General features: G+C 41.0%; 1 protein-coding gene across 1 annotated transcript in view; it reads right to left on the reverse strand.

The window, feature by feature from the left end:
* Positions 1-3,932: 3,932 nt before the first annotated feature.
* The window catches only part of SPHK1 (sphingosine kinase 1), a 36,028-nt gene continuing 22,759 nt past the window's right edge, over positions 3,933-17,201 (reverse strand). Inside the window, exons 4-7 of the mRNA XM_029284673.1 lie at positions 15,415-15,561; positions 13,762-13,856; positions 11,299-11,414; positions 3,933-5,199 (exon numbers count right to left, since the gene is read on the reverse strand). Coding sequence (XP_029140506.1) covers positions 4,371-5,199; positions 11,299-11,414; positions 13,762-13,856; positions 15,415-15,561 — 1,187 coding nt within the window. The 3' untranslated portion in view covers positions 3,933-4,370. The remainder of the gene's footprint in view (positions 5,200-11,298; positions 11,415-13,761; positions 13,857-15,414; positions 15,562-17,201) is intronic.

Genomic DNA, 17,201 nt, shown 5'->3' on the forward strand with positions numbered 1-17,201 from the left:
GAGAGGCCAACTTAATAAAAATTCAGAGTAGTTGGATTGATATAGTCATCGCATGAGGTCAGGGATAGAATTTACCTGTTGCTTGCACTACCAGGCCCACCATTAATTGTGTAGAGGGGCAGTTCTGAGGTATTGTCACATTTCTTATGCAGATAATGGTACTTCATCTTCCCCCAGAGAGAATTAACCAGCTGCCTATCTTAACGTGATGTCCCTTTTCAAAAGCCTGCCTTCTTCCAAATTGTAATCATGTAATTGCCCAGTTGGTTCCAAGAGGAACCACAAAAAATGTAATTATGCAAGCTACAGGAGAGCCACCTTTCTCAAAACACAATGAAGGACTTGTCTGAATTGCTAGCATTCTACCCCTGCGAAGATTTTGCTTATTCTTTCCTCCTTGGAATCTGCCGACATCTTTTACATTCTCAAGCACTGGCTCCTTTATCCTTGCTGTTCTTCGCCCTTACCAGAGGCATGCACAGAAGTTTACATCCCCCCTCCCCCCCTTTAGCTATTGAATAATGTGAAGCTCTAGATTATGCAGTTGCCACTGGGCATATTGCAGCCGTGTAACTTTTTTGGGTGTATGTCTGTAATCCAGAGTGAAGAGACTGTCAAAAGAGACAGACCGCTTATACATACACACCAAGAAGCCAAAGCATGAGGCATATTGTTAGTCTTAAGATGGGCCACATGATTGTGATGTATAAATTAAAATCTTATCTGTTAAGTGCTGGGGAGGGAAGGGGAAAAGAAATATTACTATACTTTATAGACTTGATTCTGTACAGTATTTAAAACCGATGGAGCTGTCATCTCGGGGCAATGCTTAGGGATATGTTACTTTTGCAGCTGTGAATGCTTGGTTGCTTACAATATATGTATAAAGTACTGTGTGATGAATCTTTTTTTACTGGCAAATTTTGTTTGGCTAATTAAGATGCAGTAATAAAGGAGAGAAAGTGGCTTGCCGTTACCTTCACCGCTCTTCATAGATTTGGCTGTTCATGCTGTGTGTCGTTTCAGCTTGAAGTGTCAGGTTTATGTATCCCTGAAACACTGAAAGGGATGTCAGCATGTCAAAAGGGTTTGGGTGACATGTCTTTCCCAGGATCACCATTTATATTATAGGGCTTGTGAATGCTCTAATACATTCACGGGGAGGGTTTCTCTGGAACCTCCTCCTTGCCTTTAAATTTTCAAGGTGCTAAACTTCACCATCTCCTTGATTTCACTGTCAGCTTCCTTTACTACAGTTCAAGCTTCAACAATAATTATGCTGATTTGTCACAGGATCTGTTTAAAAAATCCCACTTTTCTTGGTTGTTGTATTAATATGCATATTACATCATAGTCCTATTTGTATATTTTGCAATCAGAAGGTTCTTTTTTCTCACTTTGGTCAGTTTTGTATAAGAGAGGCACATTTATGTCTCTCAGAGCATACATACATTTATGCAACTCAGCAAGGCTTCTTTAAATTTGCACACAATTCCTTTTTTTTAACAAGGTGCATCAAGAGAATGTTAGAATATCATAATTTGGTGCAAAGATACTCTTAATGATTGACTTATGACAATCTTCTGCTCTAGAACAGAGGTCCCCAACCCCCTGGTCCGTGGACCAGTACCGGGCCACAGCATGCCAGCAACCAGTCTGCACTAACAAGCAAAGCCCCATCCGTGAGATGCAGGCAGCACACAAAACCACGCACCCTCCGGTCCGTGGAAAAACCTTTCCATGGAACCAGTCCCTGGTACCCAAAAGGTTGGGGACCTCTGCTCTAGAAGACAACATAAATTATTATGGAAGATACAATAACTGGAGTGACGTACACTATCCTCAAACTAGAATAATCATGGCTTCAAAATAAATAAGAGGAAGCACACACATATATTTTGGACTGTCTAGTTTCAGTCCTCTTAAAGGCCTGGGAAGGAAAGAAGCAATAAAGGCCTCTTACCCCAAAGAGTCAATCCATTCTAGCACTTTTAAAAGCTGCTCTAAGCCATCCCCCCCCCTTTAATCACATAAGATCTTGCAATGATACAGGCCAGGTACAGGCTTGCGTGTCAGGTGCACAATAGGAGAACTAGGTTTCATCTGTGAAAACAGAAGTTGGCTGCTTTGCCCTTTTTCTCTTAGAGCTTGGCATGCAGATATAACTCATTTCTGAGTTTTAGTCTGCCCTGGATAATGGTTCATTGTTTTGAATTACAAATGTTTTCCCTAAGGCTGACACTTTTGTCAGTCATCCAAGCAGCAACTATTTGACTCCATGGTTTTAAAATGGCTGGGAGGCAAGTAGAAGTCTCCCATTGCTACCCCCTTACTATGTTTAGCATGATGTTGCACTGGAAATTGGTTCTTTTATATCTGCCTGTATGTCCCAATAGCCATTATGTGTTCTCTCCTCTATTTTTCCTAATAGATCAAGTAACAATTGCTTGTATTGATGTATTTATATCTGGCCTCCACATCCCAGTTTGTGCTTTAAATACTTTTACGCAGTGCCTCTGCCTTGATTCTTGGAAATTTGTAGTAACCAGCCTGGTAACTAGTTTCAGCAAAGCCAGTGTTTATCAAATATAAGATACATATGCCTCATCTTAAGGTATAGTCTCCACTACTTGTAATACATGCTAAATGCAGAAGCCAATTCAACTTGCATGTGCTTTGTACTGCTTTCAAAAACTGTAAGAATCCAGCCTAATATTAAACAGTTGAAGTCCAAGTAGATGCTATGCAGACTTCAAAACTTTAGTAAATCCTCTTGAAGAGTTTTATCTGTACATAGCGGTATCAGGGGAATGCTACTCATAACAAAACTCAGTAAAACAAATCTGTTCACATAGGTCCACATCTTAATCACTAGCCATTCAAAATGTGGTCAATGTAATATCTTCTACCCTTACAAAGCTAGTGCTAGAATAAAATCCTATTTGGCAGTTGGCAACACGAGGCCAACCTTGTTTAGTCTTAAAAGCTAAGTAGGCTCAGGGAGTACCTGTGCTCTCCACTGGACTTGGAAGTTGGATAATCATCCCTGAAGGAGGGGATTTGTAGCAGATCTACAGCTCTAAATTCCTCTGGGACTGATTGAGACTTCTGAACTGTTTACCAGGATATGATCCTACTTTTTTGGGGGGGGACACAGGAGTCAACATATAATTCTTCAAAGAATTGCATTAGGGTGGATGAGTAGGAATTCTCAGTTCTGCTTCAAAAGCATTTTAAGCCCACTTGTTACAATATGTTATAGGTCCAATATAAAGGCCCTGAATGTAAGTTGAAAGCAACTGTATAGTTAAAGCATTCATTCTCCAAATTCTCCTTTATTATGAGTTCTATACTGCTCAATCCAGAGATTCTGGGAAGTGAAGTGTATGTTCTTTCTTTTCATTTTTCACATTTTTAGATTGATGATAATAGCAGTTTGGGCTCTAATTGTAACTATAGATAGCCCTGACACCATAACACTCTCCCCAAACTATCTTGCCCTTAATTATAATTTCTCTGCATTAGCAATTTTAAAAGAAACAGCAGGCTACAATAAAAAGATGGGCACTACCCCTCCATTTTTTTTGACAGCCACCTTTAATCTACTAATAATCTAACTATAGTTTGTCAAATGGAATGTGTTACTACAAATGTTAACCTGGAATATATGCAAGGAAGGTGAATACATAAAGGTGCCACTTTGGACTTTTATGGAAATAACCAAGTTGTTAATCGAATGTGCATCCAATTGAAAAACTGTTGTGTCCTGGAGAAAGTTGGTTGACTGTGTTTCAATTACCTACCTGCATTTGAATGATAAAGGTGGTGAAACGTTAAATTAAGTGCTTTGCCTTTTGATAAGAGCAATCCAAAATCGCAGCATCAAGATGACAGACATTAGGTTTTGTTTTTTTTTCAAAATAGGCCTTTATTTCATTTCTCCATAGAATTATAATCAACTACATGCAAGGCATGTATGTATGTGTTTTATATTCCTTACAAAATAATAAAATTGGTCCTCCGAGTGGCAAAGGATTAAGACATCTTCATCCAGACAGAAGGGTGTGGGAAGTGGCTTTGGTTTAGTCTGAAGGCATACTTTCCTTCTGCTAGAGCAATGCAGAGTAAGGAGACTCTAAACTTGCCTCTATCACTCCACAGCAGCTTAGGGAGAAGTCCTGGGCAAGACAAGCTCCTCCACTATTTGCATCGCAATTAAAAGTTGCAGGAAAAGAAAAGCTGTCCCTGAGAATTATCCCTGTCAATAATGTTGATGGTGTTTTGAATGCAGCATTTGGAGATCTCTTCACAACTTTCCACAGTGTCACAGTATCACAAAACCCTTTCTACGGTTTCTTTCTGATGCTCACTCAGGAGCCATTTATAATACGGGCTAGCCGGTTGTGTATTTGTCCTTGCACTGGCTCACATGTCAACACTTCACCATCTACTGTCATAAACCCCTTGGGCTCTAGGGGCTCCAGCCGAAAGGCTTTCACAGGCACGTAGTGGACATGAGGATTGTTAAGAGCCAATGGACTCCCTTTCTCCAAGGCCATGAATAATTTGACCATTCCCATCCGGGAAATGCCAGCAGTTATATAGAAGAGATGGATGGCATCATCAAACAGCTTGGCTGTGGGAGCTAACAAAAAGTCTGTTCCCAGGTGGGATTGCTGAATGCCAACTATGGAAACAAATTCCTCCTCAGGGATGACAGTCCAGTGCTTGGGAACTGGCTGCTCAAAGGGTACCAGCAAGGAGTCTTCCAGCACAGAATCCTCCTTCAGGAGGGAAGATGCAGGCCGAGGGAGGATGTTGACAGGAGACTTCCCGTTAGCAGTGGAGACCTGGTGAGGATGCTGAGGTGAGGGGCAGGTATTCACCTCTGTAGGAAGCAAGGAATTTGAGGCAGAGCTTTGTACTTCGGCTGGCAGGTAGGAGAGGCGGCCCTTGTAAACTTGGAGTAAAGTGAGGAGTTGGAATGTGCCCACTGTAAAACGGGCACTACCCAATTTACGGTACCTCTCACTGGTAATGTCCACATCAGAAACAAAACCCCAGCCAAAGCTAAGGAAGGAGAACAGACGCTTGCCTGAGGCCATGCGGAGGGAGACGAGGTCCATGGGAGCATGCAGGCCTTTACATAAGAAGTAAGTGCAATTCATCAACAGTTCCTCCTTTCCCAAATGACTTTTGCTGTAATGGGGGAAAAAGAGGGAAGGACAGCCTAGGTTAAATCATGATTTCCTGAACAAGCTACTCCATGTGCCTTAGTAACTTTTGGGGGATAACATTGAGCTATAAACCCCAATCTATAATTGCAAATTTAGGATTTACATACCATGCTAAGTGAAAACTGGACAAGCCACTTCATTACTTGGTGGAATGAGTAAACCCAACCATGGGGAGAACTATAAAGTGGCATAGCAAAGCAGCACAAGACTACTGTTCCAATGTATCTAAGATAAGCATATATTAAAAAATAAGACCTACCATTAAAACAGCCTCCTCTCCTATATATTATGGGCCCAGCTGACCTCCCCTCTCCTTAATGCCAAGGAGCACATGCACCCTAAATCCCTCCAAATATCACCCCTAAGATAAAATGTTTTAATGCAGTGGTTCTCAACCTGTGGGTCGGGACCCCATTTGGGGTCGATCGACCATTTCACGGGGGTCGCCAAGCAAGGCTGTCCGCCATTTTTTTGTCCGCCATTTTTTCCCCTTTTCCGGCTGGTGGTCGGCCTGCTCCGTCTCTGCCACTTGCCAGCTACGCCTCGGCCAGCGCAGGGGGCGGAACCACGCATGCGCGGCGCTCCCGGGCAGGGAAAGTCCTCGACTTACGACCGGTTGGGTAGTCCTCAACTTACGACCGGTTTAGTCCTCGACTTACGACCGGTTTAGTCCTCGACTTACGACCGGTTGGGGTCACGGCATTAAAAAGGTTGAGAACCACTGTTTTAATGTAATAAAAGGAGAAAACCTAAAGTCATCTGGCGTAATCATGTTCACAGTGGGTTTGTAGATGTGCTCCTCACAAGCTAGAAAGAACTGCCTTTCTCTGAAGGCAACTGCTACCCCAGAATTGTTTTCCTTTGCTTGATTTCTCCCATCAGAAACATGCAATATTAAACTTGGAGGAACAGCTGACCTCATAACTGCAACATCTTCTGTATCAAAGATATGTGAATGCCACTTATGTGATGCTACTTGCATATGATAAGGTTATACAATGAGAGTCACAATTATTGCAGTGGGTAGCAAACCTCGTACGGAGATAATACATTCTAGTACATTCTAGTACAATCTCAACACTTCAGAGGTAAATGACCTCTTTACAATTGCCTTTAGCTAAAAGCCTCTTCCAACAACCAAAATAAGATTTAAGATGCTATTGTCACAGCAGTAGCAGTTTAGGCTAAACGTGAAGGTTGTCAACGACTACTCCTCCTTGAATATTAGCGATGGACGTGCACAGCATCATGCTACAAATGATGCTGTTCGACTTCTAGAAGCTGAGAGGTCTCCAATATTTTCCCCTTTTAATTTGAAGAAAAAAGCACCAAATTTTTCAGCAAAGAAAGGAAGAGTGAAGAGATGTAGAGAACATCATCTTCACAAAAGCAACAGTCATCCATGCCACCATAACCAAAATCCAAAAGAGGGCTTTGCTGTCATGCATTGTCCCCATGTTGATGCCACATTTAAAAGCAAAGTTCTCTCTGGAATTCTTGTAACCTTAACCTTCCCTCTAATAAATATAACTAGAGTTCAAAGAGATTTGGTAGTTGCACTTGATCTGAGGGAGGCTTTATCACTGCCATTCTAGAACCTTTACATTGATTCTGAATAGGCTTGAGAAGGAAGCTCCCGTGTCAACCCGGGGCTCCATTCTCAGCTGCAGAGGCCTTTTCCTGAAGGCCTCTGCCAGCGAAATGGAGGCCAGGGACAATGCATGTGAGCAGTGCCAAGTGGCCACAGAAGAAGTGGGCTGGCAGTGGCCATACGTGCTCCTGCTGGATGGGGTGTTGGTGCCACTGCCGCGAGGGAGGCAGGTGTCAGGGCATGGGAGGCTTGGCTGTGGGGGCCCTGAGGTAAGTGAATGTGTGGAGCATGGGACAGCTCCACCCTCTCCCCCACCTGCCTCACCTCACCTCGTGGCGGCAGCACCGTGAACAACCAGACAGAATGGGCAGGCAGCCAGCTGCGCAGGCCTTAACTAGGGATTATTTTGGGGCTAGGGCCTATATTAGGCATATGCATAAAAATCAAGCTAGGGTTTATTTTGGGGATAGGCCTTATTTTTGGGAAAACACGGTATGTGTCAAAATGTCAGTGGGTTGGCAATGGTGGTACTCCCTGTGGATGATTGCTAGGAGTTTCTGACACATGAGCAGCTTTGTAGTACTTCCCCGCTCCTCCCAAATACACCCATCACAGGATTTTCCAATGAGAGAGGATCCACAGGCAGGAGTTTGAGAGAATTAAAGAGGAAAATAATTCAATAGGAATTTATATGCATTAGTGTGTGGATAGTTAAAATAATGGAAGTAGAAGACTGCAAACGATTGGAAGTCTTTAGGGATAGAGAGACTGATCAACAGTTATAATTTGAATATAAGTTTCTTAATGTAATTAAAAGAGCATGAAAGAAAAATATTTGGACTTGCTTACAGCATGGATTGTCATAGAAGACAAAGGGGCAAGTGGGGCATAAGGAGATCAGTTGAGCACTTCCAGTTGCCTTCTAGTAAAGAAGAAGTCTTCTTGTTGGGTCCAGTAGAGGGCAGAGATCAGAAAGTGGTGGACAACATTTGAGGATGTGGGGAGAGCAGTTTGTAACTTCCAAAGTCCCATAGTAGACTTATTTTCCAGTATTTGAGAGGCTTAAACTTGCCTTTCAAACCTACTCCTATCCACAAGAATAAAAGTTAAAAACAACCATACTGCTAAAGTTAGCCATTTTGTTTTCTGGGGAGAGGTTCCTCCACCCACAAACGGCATGTTTTTCCGGCCTGAGCTAATTTGACCCAAGTTCTTCAACTACTCCAGCCTACCTGGAATTACTCTGAGGCATTCACCCTTTCTCAGTTTAATGAGGCAGAGTTGCCATAAAATGACCCTGGTTTCTTTGAAGGAAGATAATAATAAGACAATATTGTAAACCTTGATAGGAGGGCTCATACATTTCATGCCTACTTGGAAACAAGGCCGTTGAGCATAATAGGAGTCTTGCTATTAGAAAGTGCACCATTAGCAATAAAGTTTCGCAATAAGAAAAAGGAAACAGATTTCACTAGCCTGGGCCAATGCCAGGGGTGTGGCTGAGGTCTAACTTGTGTAAAAAGAATACTGCTGTTGGGAAAAATCTAGATTAAATAACCACTACATTCATATACGTACACATCTTAAAATAATTTCTGTAGCACAGTTTCAATACAAATGATTTCTTCAAGAATAATTTGGAGAGTTACCACTCAGCATGATAAATCTGCAAGTAATTTCTGCATGATTAAGATAAGTTAAGTATTAGATATCTCAGTTTGCATCTCACCTTTCCTCCCTCTGAAGGTGATCGCATTTTGACCCCGGAGCATTCCTAGATGCCAGTGATAACAGAAAGACTTCAGGATTTCACACTTTGCACTTTTAACTAACTTTCTAAAATGTCTGGTCAGCCTTTTTTCGAGACCATGGGAATAGAGAATTCCTTTCAGATATCTTAGCTCATTTATCAAATTACAGAAGTTCAATGAACCAGTTAGGGCAAGGGAAAAGCAACCAGATGCCTTCTAAATTTCAACTCCTATCCGCCTTGGCGATAGGTGATAGCACCCTCTGTCCCGGAGAGATTTCATGGAAGAGTCAGTGGAGCATCCAGTTGCAGAAGCAGGTGATTGAAATACAGCCCTCAAAGAGCAGAAATGAGGAAAAGGGATGGAAAATGATCAGAGTAGTGAATAATTAGCTTTCTCTGCCTGATGCTCTCCCTAGCTGAGTCAAATGCATTTGAATGTACCATGCTGAAGAAGGCAGGGTTGAAATGTATCTAACGCTTAAGAGTGACTCACTTTCCCACTGAGGCTAAGTTTGACAGCACCCAGACTTGTCGTCGTGGCCTTGTTTCTCCGCCATGATGATACCAGAGCATTTATCTTAGAGAATGCCAGGCGGCTGAGCCATTGTAACAGAAAGGAAAATAGCCCCTTCAGAATACCCTCAACACACCTCATTCACCCTCCCTTCTCAAAGTGAAGCCCTGGGGGGGCAGAGTGGGAATTAGCCACAGAGCAGATGGAAGAGGCCTGCTGTGCAAAGGGCAGAGGCCAGTACAGAGGGGCATGGGAGGGGCTGTACCTTTTGAGAGATTATTGAAAGCTGAGCCAACAACTAGGAAGTTGCAAGAGAACAACTTCCCCCACCTCTCTTTGGAATGACACATGATACCAACCCAAGGAAATACTATGCACCCTGTCTGTCAGGGGAAGGGTCGGTGTGAAACTGCTCTACCAATGGCTGCCTTGCTAAGCAGAAAGAATGATTTTTGCTCCAATCAGAAAGGCCCACACACTCTCAGGCACCAATAGAAGACCAGGCAAGGTTTCCATCTGGAAGATCGTAGATCTTGGGTTGGTATTGTAGCCGTTCTTTGTGATGAGCAATGTAAAAGGTTGCATAAGAATCACAGAGTCTTGGGCAAAAAAACTTTGGGCATAACACAGAATTAGAGAAATGGCAAAAATCTATAGGAAAGAACTTATAAACTGACAATGGCTACATCATATAAAGAAAACCTATATAAAATGTTTTATAGATGGCATTTTCCACCTGCTAGATTACCAAAAATGTTTAAAAATATGTCTAGGAAATGCTAGAAATGTACATATCACTTGTGGTGGACTTGTATAAAAGCAAAACAATTTTGGACTAAAATATATACGTGGTTAGAAAAAATGTTCGGAAAACATACAGTATAGATTTTAAACCTGAACTTTTTTTTACTAGGCATAATGCCAGAAAAGTTTGATAAACAAAATGTATATTTAACATTACATGTATTAACTGCAGTGAGGATTATATTTGCACAGCACTGAAAAATGAGACAACACCATCGGAGGAAGCGATAATTAAGAAAATATTGGACTGTGCGGAAATGGACAGACTTACATTGAGAATCAAAGGAAAAGAAGACACAGTATACTTTCAAGCATGGAACTTATTTTACCAATGGTTGGAAAAGCAGGATAGAGAGTAAGAACTTAATCTTTATGACTAGGCAAAATTAACCCAGACAACACGTTGTTTATTAAGCACGGATAAATTGTAATGATAGAAAACCAATAAAATACGTTTTTAAAAAAAATTTAAAAAAAAGAATCACAGAATCTTCACTACAAAATTTGAGGTGCAGAATCTGTCTAACAACAGCAACATAAAGGCACTGACTATTCCTATTTAAAGGCAGCTAAAGCAGAAGGCAGTACTGCCTAATCTCAAGAAGCTAATTAGTTCAGTCCTGTGACTGAATAAATGGATGGAAACTACAATATTACAAAATGGATTAAAACTACAAGAACCGGCTTCATCGGCCTGTCCCACCTAGTCAGGCAAGGAAGATATATTGCCAGGCCCCCATCGGCTAAAGCTAAAGCACTTTGACTGGCAGGGTCAAGGAAGAGAGCCTTCTCTGCCATTGCACCCACCCTGTGGGATATTCTCTCCCCCCCCCCAAGATGAGACAGGAAGCCCTCACTCTCCTGTTAAAGCGTGACTTTGTCACCTCGTGTGGGCAGCCCAGAGGAACACGCAGCGATGGACTAGCTAGTGCCCCAAGAGCCCTCCCTGTGCCTTTTAATTAACGTTAACAATGTTTTATCATCCTTGCCTCTTTCTATTTTTTTTTAACTTTTATATACTGTTTTTATATTGTAATATTATGTTGTATACTACCCAGAATGTCTCCCTGAGAGAGATGGGTAGTTCAGAAATGGAAAATAAATAAATAAATAAAAATTATCAAGAAAACCCAAGTTACAGATCAAACTAGAAACTTAAAAACATTCAGAAGAGGGCAACAGCAATCCGTTTCATTGCTAGAAAAACTACAGGGCTGTGTTCATGAAATCACCAGAAGCCAAGTTCAATTCAAGGGAGACTGCATTGCCAGGAGGACAGAAGGAATCTCCTTCCATTTCTCTTCTAGTTACTCACTAGTCTGCGCTAAGAGTAGGGATGGCCCTGAAAGAGTGTGGCCTCGTACAAGGAGTGCCAGTAACCTTTAGGAATACACCTTACCTAGCATAGTGATTAAGTGAAGAAGCTAAAGCATTCCCAGATCCTCCTGGGAGAATGCAGAGAGGCTTCTGGATCGCAGTCTTCCAGTCAGGACGCTCCATCAGGCCATTGATCACCTAAAAGACACAAATGACAGCCAATCAGAGGAAAAGCCCAAGGAAAGTCCAGTTTTGCATCTGAACTGGACTCCATCTGCAAGGATGGATGATGACTACTGAAGCGGCCAGTCACTTTCAACATACTTATTGGGACGAAGGGTCTGTGTGGGAGCAAGAAAGAGAAAGATACAGATTTGGGAGTGTGATTCAAATTTGGGTCAGCCTTTACAGCAGGGATAGTCAACCTTATGACTCGTGGACTTCAATTCCCAGAATTCCTGAGCCAGAATTCTGGGAGTTGAAGTCCACGAGTCATAAAAGAGCCAAGGTTGACTACCCCTGTTTTACAATATAATCAAGATGCAAGGCTAGAAATAAGTCCTGCTGAACTAAAAAAACACTGGGACTTCTAAACTAGAGATTTTCTATTTTGTTCCAGGATGCTAAAACTATTAGTTGTTTTTTTAAAAAAATAAAAATAAAAACCCAGGATCCCTGATCAAGAAGCAGAGCACCTGAGCAAGCTTTTCTCTTTTATTTTTTTGCCCGTACGTTGGAACCTCTGTTGTTGTTGTTGAGAAACTCCACAGAAAGCAGTTTGAAATTCCTTGTTTTGAGCAACCAGCATTCAATGCTATAAGATTTAATTTAATCATGACAGATTGAAATAAATATGCAGTAATGGCAATAATCTCCCCGTCATTCCCACATTCTCTCCAATAGTACTTATGACAAAGCTATAAAATCTGCCAATTTGAACAATCTGACTTAACTTAAAATTCACTATATTCTGCTTCTTGGATTCAGCATCGCTATTTGAAATTGTACGATTGTTTTACCTTCTGTTCCTAAAAAGAGGAGGATCTTGATCGGGGATCAGAGTAGGATGGTCAGAAACACTGAGAGGAGTTAGATATGGCAAAAATTCTGTCCTGAAATCCTGGAGGGGAATGACTCCCCCCATCCCCGCTTTTATCCATTCCCCGCTCTGCCTCTCTGCTACCCTTCTGGCTCCCACTGAAGTCAATTAGAGGGAATTTACCCCATTAGCTCCAGAGCCAAAGTAATTTAAATTAGGAGGATTTGTTTCAAAACCATGGGAGCATACGATCATCCGGACTTATGGCTTCTTTCTTGAAGGGCTCAAGAATTTCTCCCCAGCTGTGAAGATGAGGGGAATTCTTTTCTTGTAAAAAAAAAGTAAAAAGAGAAACCCAGGCAGATTCTCAATTCTGCTTTCTGAAGCATCTCTGAAAATATGTTCAGTTCATCCTTGTAAAGATGAAAATAAAAAAAAACTGTTCATTCACAAAAACTTTTGTGTCATTAATTAGGAGATCAAGTCCAAGTTCAAAATCATGAACACAGCGGTAAAATAGTAGAGAAATAAAATCGCCACCCCAAATATAACCAATTCATTTGAAGTGTCAACATGTAAAAAAAAATATTTAGCTAAATGTAGTTGAGTAGTATTTTGAAATGATAGTTTTAAAAAAGCCCATTGTACTCCCATTCTGTTGTTGCTTCCGCTGATTAAGCATTGTAATTTCTCTAAGGCACTAAATAATAAAAGATTAAGAATCTAAGTATACCTCATAAATATCATTGTAACTGAAATAATTTATTGTACCAACACTGAGAATATGGAGCAATAAATAGCCCACAGATTTAGATATAATAATACCTTAAAGAACCTCTATTCAAAGTTTATGGATACATTTTTAGTTCCTTTCAATGTCTCTCATTTAATCACTATTATGTGTATTCTTTTCTGATTCTATTAGCATTATTTAGGATTGTATTTCATCGTGTCTTCAGGTTGTTTTGTGTCACCAATAAAATACTTTTTTAAAAAAAATGAGGAGAATGAGCAGTAGCTAATATCTTATACAAAAAGAGAAAATTCAAAGTAGCAAGGAAGATTTAGTCTGAAAGTGAGGCCTTTACTATGAAAAGATTGAAAGCAGATCAAGAGTTTTTTACTATTATTTTAAAATAAAAGTTTAATTATGGAACATTATCTCAGGTTATTTTATAAAGAACAAACAATGAATGCCCTTTACCTATCCCAGCCACTACTTGGGTGACCGAAGTCAAAATGCACTGAACGGGAAATCTTACTGCAATCTACCGGTACCAATTGTTTGCCTTCTGTTTAATTATGAATGATCAAAGATTCTGGCCCAATATCAGTATTTTCAATCTGTATTAATTCAGCCACTTCTACTCTCTCCTGTTTCAAAGTGGTAGGCTGAATCAGAACAGTCACTAGCTGGAAGAATACTAACAACCTATCCATTTCTCTTCTGGTGTACTGGAGCCAGGACACCATAAAGTCCCTACAACCATTTGCCCCATTCCTTACCTCATGAAGCAAGCCATCTCCAGCCATAATGACCACAGCATCCCATTTGGACATGTCCTCCTCCCTTGCCAAATCCCAAGCATGATTGTGTTTCTCTGGGGAAGAAAGACAAAAACTTGTATGTCTTGTAGATGATGTTTTAATTTGGATGGACTATAGGTTCTAAATTAATCCACAAATACACAACTGTCTGTCTTCTTACATTGGTGTTCTCTCTCTCTCTCTCTCTCTCTCTCTCTCTCTCTCTCTCTCTCTCTCTCTCTCTCTCTCTCTCTCTCTCTCTCTCTCTCTCTCTCCCTCCCTCCCTCCCTCCCTCCCTCCCTCCCTCCCTCTCTCTCTCTCACACACACACACACAAAATTACTTACTTGAACCTAATACCTGAAGCACAAAGATTTGTTCACCAATATATAACATAACTCTTCCTTTCTGTTTGGCCACCATTATTGTTAAATATTGGTTGGGTTGATTTAATCAACTCCCTTGTTTATTTATTTGCTAAAAGCAAATTTTAAAGAAAGTGATCTGGGCAGTTAAAGGGAAAAAAAAAAGAAACCAACAAATCTAATCCAGTATGATTACAAGGACAGAATATGGCAAACTGTCTTATGACACCTACTGAAGGAATCTGGAAAGATCTTAAGATTTGGGGAGAGTTCCACATGACAAGGTGGAGGTCTGTCAGATAACCTGGTCCTAACTTATTGAGAGTTATGTTAATTAAGCCACTGTTTTAAAGTCAGATAACCTGGTCCTAAGTTATTGAGAGTTATGTTAATTAAGCCACTGTTTTAAAGTGAGCCCAGAAACAGATTGGATGCCAGAGAGGTTGACAAAGTTGAAGCATAAGGCAGTCAAATGATTGGAGTTTCTAAGTTAGTGCTGTACAATTACAATTTTCAGACTTGTCCTATTCTCCAAATCCAGCATCCTCCCACTATTGTGGTCTTTATTTCCCATAAGTTTAACTGGGATGATAGTTTGAATTTATTTATACATGTTCTGATTTTTTATAAAATAAATTACACAGTTCATTGTTATTATAACCCTCCACATAAGGAGAACTGGAGCAGGTTGAATTAACTACCTACTTTCATACACTGAAACTGCAAAGTGTTGTACAACATAAGAGTACCAACAATGTCAGGCTTGGTCAAAGGCAAAATAAGTGAACAGAACTGGAAACAGAAATCTGAGCCATAGCTACAGATAGTCCTCGACTTACAACCACAATTGAGCCCAAAATTTCTGTTGTTAAGTGAGATACTTGTTAAGTGAATTTTGTCCCATTTTACAACTTTTCTTGACACAGTTGTTAAGTGAATCACTGCAATTGTTTAGTAGCAAGATTGTTAAGTGAATCTCGCTTCCCCGTTGACTTTGCTTGTCAGAAGGTTGCAAAAGGGGGTCACATGACACACACACCCAGGACACTGCAGCCGTCATAAATACGAACCAGTTGCCAAGCATCTGAATTTTGATCATGTAACTATAGGGATGCTGCAGTGGTCGTAAGTGGGAAAAACGGTCATAAGTCGCTTTTTTCAGTGCCGTTGCAACTTTGAACGGTCACTAAATGAACTGTAGTAAGTTGAGGACTACCTGTACTAAACCAGTTTTCCTAAGTTGCTCTGAGCCAGCCACAAGGCTCACCAGTGACAAACTTATGGAATCCTATGCTGGCTTCTGTCAACATCGGCTGAACTTGTGATGTGAATAGATTCAGGGCCTGTCCTGCTCCGCTCCGTGGGTTCAGCAGCACTATCACCTGGCACTTCTGAGGAAGTAACCCGTATATTCCTCCTATGTAGAGAAACAAAAAAATGGGAGAATTAAAAATTAATGTCAAAAAAATAGTATAGTATTGCATTGTGTAGTATAGTGTGCGCACACAAACACAGAATGGAATGGAATGGAATGGAATGGAATAGAATAGAATAGAATAGAATAGAATAGAATAGAATAGAATAGCAGAGTTGGAAGGGACCTTGGAGGTCTTCTAGTCCAACCCCCTGCTCTGCTGCTCACACATACACTTAGGATCAAAAGAATGAGAAGGTACAGGGTCAGCATGATGTGCTGGCTCAGTAAGTCCAGGAATTGAGGTCCCACCATTTTGGAATAGCAACAGGTTGGGGAATACAGTTCAAAGTCAGGTCAAAGCAACTAAGGTGCCTTTTGCTGCAATTCAGGGAAGTCCATTTTACTTGCTAATTCTTATTAACATAGTATGTAAAGCATTTTTCCTGCTAAAAATAATTAGTGAAATTACTTGACCTGAGCCCCAATTAACTGATTTTCCCCTGTTGCTTACACCTTTAAGTTGCCTTGATTTTGTTTTCATTTCCATTATTTTTATTGCTTGCTATGAGCTTTTCTTAAAAAAAAAAAAAAAAAAGCAGAATACAGCAATGGTGATTTTGCTTTGTCTTTACAAAGAAAGAGTGCTACAGTGTTACCAATGTAAGAAAATTCCTTCCCTCTCATTTTCCTTGGATTGGGCCGTTTGCCAGGCTTTCTGACTTTACACTTTGCCGTAGCTCCATGGCCAGCAAGACCATGTTCATCTCCACTCAATGGCCCTCCCTATTTGCCCTGGTCCATGACAAAAAGGCAGCCCCCAAGATTGACTCCTTTGACAATCCACTTTGGAGATCGAGTCATTCCGTCACACAGTCAGGAGACAGCTTAGCACAGGGGTGCCACATTCCCTCTTCCCAATCATGCTCTTCTCTCTTATAGTAGCTCTCTCATGACAGGAAAAGAATGAGCAAAGCAAATATATGTTTTCTCTAGGTACAGAATTGGTTGAATGTTGGGGAAAAGTTAGAAGTACCTGGGGTCATAATAATCTAAAATAAAACGTAATCAGCCACACACACACACACACACACACACATATTTAAGTCAACTCTCAGGAAGATGAAATTCAGAAATAGTGTTTAGGGAGGTCAGAATGATTGGGGCCCCAAGACACACTGCTAGAGAAACTCTTTAGTGTTCTGTGCACAAGGGGTTTGTCCAGGTCCCGGTTTTGCTCCGCTACTGGATAGTTGCCATTGGACATCCAGTTAATTTCTAGCCTAGAAATGGTGCAGGGAGAATAATCAGTAACGTGCTTCTTTTTCTCTTCAATTTTCTTTCGTTCCACTAGTACCTGCCAATAGGTCTTCTTCAAGTTTTGGGAATCCTTTTTTGAAATGGAACAACAACACATGCAGCGTGAAGCTAGAATGACAACTAGCTGAATGTCTGGTTTTTTTTACTCCCTTGTTAATTAGCTGGAGGGGAGCATTTCTCAGCACATCAGCACTTCGTGGCTTTGCGAGGACTGCACTGAGGAAGTGATGGTTAGGTGGGGAGTGTGAAAGAGTGGCCCTGGGATCCATGTCAAAACTTTCATGCCACGTTTCCTGCAGAAAAATCATTGAAACGCATAT

This window comes from Protobothrops mucrosquamatus, unplaced genomic scaffold, assembly GCF_001527695.2.
Source record: "Protobothrops mucrosquamatus isolate PMUCROS unplaced genomic scaffold, P.Mucros_1.0 scaffold815, whole genome shotgun sequence".
NCBI classification, from domain to species: Eukaryota; Metazoa; Chordata; class Lepidosauria; order Squamata; family Viperidae; genus Protobothrops; species Protobothrops mucrosquamatus.